Here is an 8,659-nt window from a genome sequence, read left to right on the forward strand (position 1 = left end):
GGCTTCCAGATATGAGAGAGAAAACACAAGGCTCTACCTCTGGTCCCTGAGACAAAGTCTTTACTTATATACAGCTGGGAAAGAATCAGGGGTCTGTTTGTATCCGGGCAAAACACAAGAAAATCAAAGCTTTTTAAAAAGCTTCCTATTTAGACACAAATACATTTAAAAAAAAAGCTGTAGGATATTAAAAATAACCAATATGTATCATAAGCATTGACAGTATATATAAAGTCTGATCTAATAATTCTGAAGCTATGGTTTGATTATCATAACTTTTTTAAATTGGGCTTTCACAAACGTTTAAATCATAAAAGCCGATTTATGTTAACTTAAAACAAAAATCAACAACAGACCCCTGATTGTTTCTGACTGGTGGTGTTTAGGTAAAAGGAGAGAAGTGTTAAAAGTTACATTAGTAAGAAATAAAAACAACCGTCAGAGACAGCGGCTCATTTCCGTGTACTAAATGTAACGGTGCTCAACTCCGCCCAGAGTGAAGTCGAAGGTAAGAAGAGTACAACATAAAGAGTGTGCTCACAACACATACAAAAAGGAGAAAAACGGTGTTAATTTACACGTTTACAGAGAATTTACATTTTATTCCAATGAATTCAGACAGAAAACATCTGAGAACACAAGAAACACTATTTTATTTACTTTTTATATAAATTTTGGTCTTAATTTAGATTATATTTCATATTGAAGCGAATCAATTATGATATTTAATGACTGTCAATCTGAAATGTCATTTTCAATGCAGACATGATAAAATAAAATCATGTTTTACGTCCTAATTCTACTAATTGTGTCTGTTATATTTAGTTTATTTGTACAATAATACAAAGCAAAAACATGTTGTAGCAAAATAAAAATGTAAACAAATGGCGTTATTATTCATATTTTATATTGTTTCATAGAGTCAGAAGATATCAGAGATTATATCTTTAATATATACATAAGTTTTATAAAACAAATTGAAGTGAATTTGTTCACTTCAATTTGTTATTTCTCATGTTCCCAGATTTAACCGGTCATATCAAAGGAATAACAAACTGCTGTTGCTGGGTAAAAACAATAAATCAACACTTAATAGTTCATTTAATTGTAATATTTTAATAGATAAAATAGAAGACGACAGTAAACTACAAATAAAAAGGACCTAAAAATGAACTAGAGTAAGAATCTTTCTTCTTACGTTGTTTATTCTTTTTACCTTTTTACAGCAGTAATGTGAAAATTCTGCTTGTGAGTGAAATTCCCTTTTAAAAAGCAAAAACAAACGGGGGGTGTTACGGTGGGTTTTAGTGGAGGGAGGAAGGGTATGAAAATACCTGCGGAACAGGACGTGTTTTCTTTACTCTCCCTGCCTGTTTCTCCTGCTGGACGGGAGTGAAGACGAGGAAGAGGAAGAGGAAGAGGAAGAGGAAGGAGGAGGAAGGAGAAGTTAATGAGGGGAGAGTGGTTATTTAAAAAAAAAAAAAAACAAACTAAAGAACACAAAGTTAAAAGAAAACAGGATCCCCAACGTCACCTCAAGTTGACACACAGAGAAGTTTAAAGATGGATTTGGTAAATAAATAAAAATAGAATTGTAGACGCTACGGGGCCAGTTTCACAGAAAAAGATCCACAGACGTAACAGCTTAATAAGGAATATAATATTATTTAAAGGATAACATTGGCTTTACTCTATATTTGTCTCATTGTCAATAAATCCCATTAAATACCAAAACCAGACTTCCTGTCTGTGGCCCTCAGCTCGAGGCCGTTGGTTCCTACTCACCTCATCAATATACGGTTACATTTTTCCTAAAAACATCTCCTCACTGTAGTTTTTAAATCAAACAATCTGGAGTTAATACTGCATATTATTGAGGACTATTTTCAGCGGCGGATGAATCCTCATTTTGTTTGCTGCAGGATAAACTACAGTGTGTGTGTGTGTGTGTGTGTGTGTGTGTGTGTTCGTGGTAATGAAGGAACACTGATGTGTTTTTAAAAGAGTTTTTGGATGAATGGAGCTCTGTGGCACAGAGGCAAGAAGATAAGAGAAGAGTGTTATAGGTAACTTTAGATCGTGGATCCCTTCCAAACCTGCAAATCAAGCTAGTTGACCCTGTCAGAAAGTTTCATCTACCTGTTCACGACGATCAAGTAGCAGAGCAGAGGAAACTAAATCTCTTCTTCCTTCTTCAAGGCACTTAAAGCCATAATATGGAACATTTCTGCATCAAAATGTCTCTCAACTCCAGACCTACACTTACATTAGTTTCCAACAATGTTCAAACCCAGAGAAATCTGTTTTTATTACATTTTATTCAGGTAAATGTACCTTACTACGCTCGCCTGTCAGCTGTGTGGTCATTTTTACTAAACACTTTTTAGATCTTTGTCTTACTGCTTATGTGCATCACGCAGAAGAATAATTACAGTTTGATATGAACTCATTCTTGGTCTTTCCATGGGATTACCGACTATAAGAAAAATACAGAATATCTCCAGTATTTCCTTTAAACTACGCAGGAGTGTTGAATTAGTATTATTTACATGTTAAATTAGTAAAACTGACCCCACTGTATTTTATCTGACAAACATGGGAGAAGCAAATCAACGCTTTCTTTGGGAGAACAGCAACTAAAAATTAACTTAAAAAGGATGATGCATGATTTAATGATACAGTATAACCGGAGGAGATCGAACTAATGTCTCAACCGCAGGTTGCAGTTCTTCTGGAACGGCCCAGTTTGGGATTTTAGTCCATCATTTACCTGAAGGTCAGGACAGGAGCGTTTGGCCGGAGGAGAGTGAGAGCCCAGAGGAGTCTCTTCTGCTTCTTTGGACAAGTGCTTCAGCATTATACACCTTTTTACTGGGAAACCCCTGCAGACAGAGACAAAGACCGGGTGAGCATAACATCACGTGGTTGTCTCACTGCTCAGTTTGCTTTCTGGATCTCCTCTAATGAAGTGACTTTTCATCTCGCTGCCCCTGTTTTGTTTCACAGAGCATTAGTGAAGTGTGGTGATGCACTGGAATACTGCCATGATTTACTTATATAAGCCAAATGGTTTTCCTCACATGTTGCTACTGAACCATCCATCTATCCCCATCCAAACCCTGTTTAGTTGTGCAGGAGGGAAACTAAAAGACTGTGCAGATGCATCATGTGTGGAGAAGTTATCTAATTCTGTAAAACTGTAACCATTTGCCTTTTGGTTTCATCTGACATGCAAAACGGTGTCAAATGTTTTTCCTGGTGGCTTGTTCCTCAATAATATACAAGCACAATGTGTGTGTAATTACAACTTACTTGACTCTACATTTGTGTGTGTGTGTGTGCGTGTGTGTGTGTGTGTGTGGACAGCTTACTTGTCTCTGCATTTCTGCAGTGCTTCGTCAGCTAAGAACTTCAGGTTGATCAGCTTATCTCCTCGATAGAACCCATCTGAACGAATGAGAGAGGGGACAGAGAGACAGAGAGAGAGAGAGAGAGAGAGAGACAGAGAGAGGGGGGAGTAAAGGGATTTATTCTGCAGTCAGAACACTTTTGGGCAAGAAAAAAAAAGTAAAATACGAGCAGGGTTATTAACGCAGCTAGCAGACATATACATCTGATATGTACAGTATGTTAAGAAAGGTTTTGGTTGCTGTAATTATTTTCTGTTTATACTGACTGACCTTCACTCTCCCACCTATTCTTTAACCCTCAATCTCTGTCTTTGCAGTCACTTCCAGCCATGTTGCACCCCTCTTTTTTCTGCTTCCTGTATTCTGTCAGCATTAGACTTTAAACTACGTACTAAAAAGTGGACTTTTTACTTTTTTGTGGAAAAAACATCAAACACAAATTATTATTTGAAGCAGAGCAGTTACATTTCTATTATTAATTGGGAACAAGTCTCTGGATGTGAAGCTGTTTCATGAGTCGCTGAGATAGTTTACAAAACTTTATGTACGGCAGTAAAACTCAACGAGACCCAGTGGAAATATTATCTCCGTTCCGCCATTCATGATCTCGTTACTCTATTTACAACGTAATAAAACTCCACGAGTACGCTGACAGTCAAGATGAAAGAGCCCCCACAGAGCTAAAGACTCTATGATCCGCTTACAGGACTTCTATCAATGAGAAAAATGTGTGTGTGGGCTCCAACCACAGGCCATTATTCCAGTGGATTAGCAGGTTAATATCCCCAGACTCTAATCCAGCTAATAAGACTATGATTACTGGTCACAGCTCAGCAGCTTGTACCGAGGAGCCAGAAGGAGGTTTCAGTGTCCTGCGACAGCCAAACTGCCACTAACAGTTCTGCTGAGGTGTCTTTGGATAAGACACTGAACCACTGGGACGTTGGCATGGTTGTCACTATAAAAGAATTGGTTCTCAACTGACTTATCAGCTTAAATAAAGGTAAAATAAATTGAAAATACATTAAATATAGTGTATGTATTGGCTGTTTGTGGCCCAATCAACATTGACTGTATAAACAGTGAAGTAGTTCAATTCCTGTAAATAACACAAGGTGAAAATGTGCTCAGAGGAGGCTCCCACTTATTTTTAATAATCTTTTTAACTCCTTTTCCAGTAGTTTTTCTTGACAGTTCAGGACAACCATTGCTCACAAACAGTCATATCATTTACCGGTCGGCCTAGCATTGACTTTAACTCCAGTTTAATGGCTCCTTTTTTAACGATGAAGTGTCTCAAGTTCACTACGACGCAGAAAAGATCGCTGCAAGTTGCGTCCGTTCCTGAAGTGGCCATAAGGAAAAGGAAACATTAAAAACATTTTCCGGGCTGCTTCATGTCCGGTTAACCCACTTTGAAGTGTCGTACTGCGCAGCTACTGACTATCGAGGTTCAAACTAAATATGAACCTTGGTTTATGGAGGCGATCTGAGTGAGGATATTTGGTCATTGACAGGTGAAAACCCTGCAGAGGTCAGAATCAGACACGGAGCAGCCGATAAGGAGCTGGTACAGTTTCAGTGTCTGCAGGTAATAATCGCAGTCGTTCTTACTCAGAATGTCTTCAGTATATTCTTGTGGAAACCTGCAATGTAGATTTGTTTTTTATAAAATCTGAAACCCACCTGCTGTGACGAGCAGTGAGCACTGTGAGTCCAGGATCCTCTCACACAGAGACTCCGCAGAGAAACCTGCAAACTGGAAACAGCAGTACACACACAGCATCAACATCTTCCTCATAACTCACCATGTACGTGTTTTATTGTGCCTTCCTTTAGTCAGCCTTGCGTCTCTAACTCACCACTATGGAGTGAACAGCTCCGATACGAGCACAAGCCAACATAGCTACCACCAGCTCCACCACCATGGGCATGTAAATGGACACACGGTCGCCCTTCTTCACTCCTGCAGACAGAAACAAAGACAAGAGATTCATCAAGTAGAAGCAGAGAAAGACGCAGATGAGCATATCTATATTATAGATCAGGTAGTTCTAGTTGTAGAGCAGGTACTTCTAGTTATAGATCGGGTAGTTAACGTACCCTGAGACTTCAGGACGTTGGCAAACTGACAGACCCTCTGCAGCAGCTCTCTGTAGGTCACGGTCAACTCATCACCAGGTTCATTGCCTTCCCTAGAACAGACAATAAACACATTAAGGTACAACATCAGATTTTTAAAGTGATGGTTTCTCAACATTTGTGAAATAAGGAAATGTACAACAACATCATTAATATTTCATACAGATCAGTAAGTCATTATTTTTCCAATTCAAAAAACACATTCACACATTAGATTATCAACTGTCCCCCGAAAGCTCCAGACTTTATGTTCCTTTTGTCAGCAAAAACATGAAAAATACAAATTGATGATAATTTTTCTGTAATGAAAATGAGATTTAGACAAATAAAACAAAACAAGTAGAGATGTGAAAACCATTTTTTCCTTCCCAATACCTGAACTTGGCTGATACCTAGTACCGGTCCAATACATGCACATTAAAAATACATTTATATTTATTATAATTTTTAACAAGCCTATATTACTATGCCAGTATGATTACTATCATCGTTTCGGGGGTGAATAAAAAAAAAATCGGATCGATGCACGAACACGAGTACTTGCCGATACCCGTTAAATAATAATCAGTTTTTTTGACTAAAATTTTATTAAAAATTATAGATTTTCGGCAAAATAAATAAAACTTAAACTACAGCAAAATCCATTGCCAGAATTAACACTGGTGTCAACTGTTAATTTAAAATAAAATAACTTTCACAACTTTCCTCTTATTTTGTCCAACAATCAACAAAAATATTTAATTTACTATAATTTTAAACAAATTAAAGCAGTAAATCAAACACACACACATCAAAAGTTTGACATTTATGAATGAAAATGACTTTAATTAGTAATTCCTTATTAAAATAGCTGCAAATTAATTTCCTGTTGATCAACTAATCCATTAATTGAATGACTGTTTCAGTTCTGCTTGAGGCACGATGTGTTAAAATCTCCTTCAAACAGATATTTTAATTCTGTGCCTATGATGCATATATTCATAAATAAATGCGTAATCAAAAACTACTATTTCAACTTGTTTTTTGTTTTTTTTTGTCCGTCTGTTGTCTGTGACAAGTCTGTCAGGTTGATTTTGGGTTTGTTCTGTCTTTCTCCTGTTGGGATTGTTTTTCTATGGTTATTTGTAAAACAGAGAATATGATTGTTTTATATGATAATTGGAAAATTACACATAAAGTGTTTAAAACTACTATTCCAGCATAGAAAAAGAAGTGCGCACACACACACACACACACACACATACACACATACACACACACGCTGCAAAGACTCAGCCCATCTTTACCCTCAGGGAGACCAAGCAGTTTGATCCAGCTTTCAACACAAGTTTCTCAAACTCAACACAAAACAACAGCTACAAACCAAAAAGCCCACAACATCTCAACTCGGTAGAATTTCAGCCCCGTTGTGAAACTCGACTCATCTCAACTTTCCCCTTTTTCACAACAGTATCATCCTGGGCGTTTAGGGAACTGCCTGCTTGCAAAAGTATCAATCGAGGGCACACACACACACACACACACACACACACACTGTATAGGAGTAAGACTTTCAGATTAATAACACTGTCTCAAGAGCAGATAGAGAAACAAATGAGTTGTGGCAGCTCTGCCTCTCCAGATTATTAAATTACAGCCTTTTTGGTCGTCAGCTCGTCTCTCAGCGTCACAGTCTGCAAACTGAAAACTGTGACTGGCAGTCAGTGATGAGGAGGAACGCTGAGGAAGGACGGAGACTCACAGGCTGCAACCCAATTCTGTTCGTCAAAATATTTCATCAAAATTGATAAAACTCTGCTGCTAAACCCCTGAGATTAAATATATTTAAAAAAGGTATAGATTCAGTGATATTATAAACACAAGACAATCCGAATCCTCTCCTGCTACTTTATAATACCTACTGTGGAATACATTTTAACTGGTTCAAAGAGTGGAGTATATTTATTTTAGTGTTTAATTGATTAATAGTCTTAAAAATGTGTATGAAAGTAGTAAAAACTGCAGCCAAGAGCCCAAGGTGACGCCTTCAAATGTCCTGTTTTGTCTGAACACCAGTGCAAAACTCAAAAGATATTAAATTTACAATTATATAAAAAAAAGTAATTAGAAGAAAATCTCCACATTTGAAAAAAGGCAGGATACAGGAAATGCTCCATTCTCAAAGACTTAAACAGATAATCAAGTTAACTCTACGAACTGAGTTAGTATACAAGAAGTAACCGTTCTTGTACCATTTTGTAATGAAGGGAAATGATGTAATAAATGCTCTGACACGTCAGCTTTGTAATTACACTACCGACTAACCTCACAGATGTATTTACAAAGATTTAATACTTTTGTTTTACAGTTTTCTTTTGTTTTCCACCATCCACAATTCATTTTAACTTTTTTTTTGCAGCTTTTGAGTTGCTCCTCTATTTCTCCTCTATTTGTGGGCTTATAAATATCATACGCGCTATGGAACTGGGGCACAGCTTGAGAACCAAGGTTTAAGTGCACCTGAGGGAAAGATAAAGCGTTGAGGCGGGAGATGGATGACCGACAATAAGGAAGAGGCAGGGAGTCAATATAAAGAGAGAAAGAGTATGAGAGTACAAAGCAAAGGGGAAGAACAAAGAGTGCAAATAGTAGAGAGCATGACTAAAAAAAATAGAGATATATACTAACTATATTAGATATTTGTCAACCTAACAGCAAACAGCAACAGATGAATACAAGATAACAAATCTTACAAGCAGTAAAAATCTACAAAATACAAGTTCCAACATGTCCTGAACCGTCTGAAGAATGAACTGACTTATACTGTGCTGCATTTGCATGTTATCTAAAGACATGTTTTTACACATAAAGTTATTACACTGAACTATTTGAAGAAAACACGTGGAGAGAAAAGCTGTACAGATTATAGCACAGTAAAGCAAGTATAAAGTATAAATAATAAAGGAGGAAAAAGGCTCAGTTGTGACACATTTGACAGTAAAACTTTGTCTTTTAATAAGCAGTAAAATCATCATCAGATAAGTCATGTTAAGTCAAATGTGTGTTTTCTCTCTCCTATTTTGCCTAACTGGTTGTGGCTGATAAACTGGAACACACACACACACACA

The 8,659-nt window shown here is 37.1% G+C and overlaps 1 protein-coding gene across 1 annotated transcript in view; it reads right to left on the reverse strand.

The window, feature by feature from the left end:
- LOC118324242 (acetyl-coenzyme A synthetase, cytoplasmic-like) overlaps positions 1-8,659 on the reverse strand; it is a gene marked incomplete in the record, with an annotated part of 30,191 nt that overhangs the window by 7,944 nt on the left and 13,588 nt on the right. Inside the window, 6 exon segments of the mRNA XM_035656467.1 lie at positions 1,335-1,382; positions 2,771-2,882; positions 3,372-3,447; positions 5,097-5,169; positions 5,273-5,376; positions 5,514-5,605. Of these exon segments, the coding sequence (XP_035512360.1) occupies positions 1,335-1,382; positions 2,771-2,882; positions 3,372-3,447; positions 5,097-5,169; positions 5,273-5,376; positions 5,514-5,605 (505 nt within the window).

This window comes from Morone saxatilis, unplaced genomic scaffold (genome assembly GCF_004916995.1).
Source record: "Morone saxatilis isolate NCDOM2014 unplaced genomic scaffold, NCSU_SB_2.0 Contig15, whole genome shotgun sequence".
NCBI classification, from domain to species: domain Eukaryota; kingdom Metazoa; phylum Chordata; class Actinopteri; family Moronidae; genus Morone; species Morone saxatilis.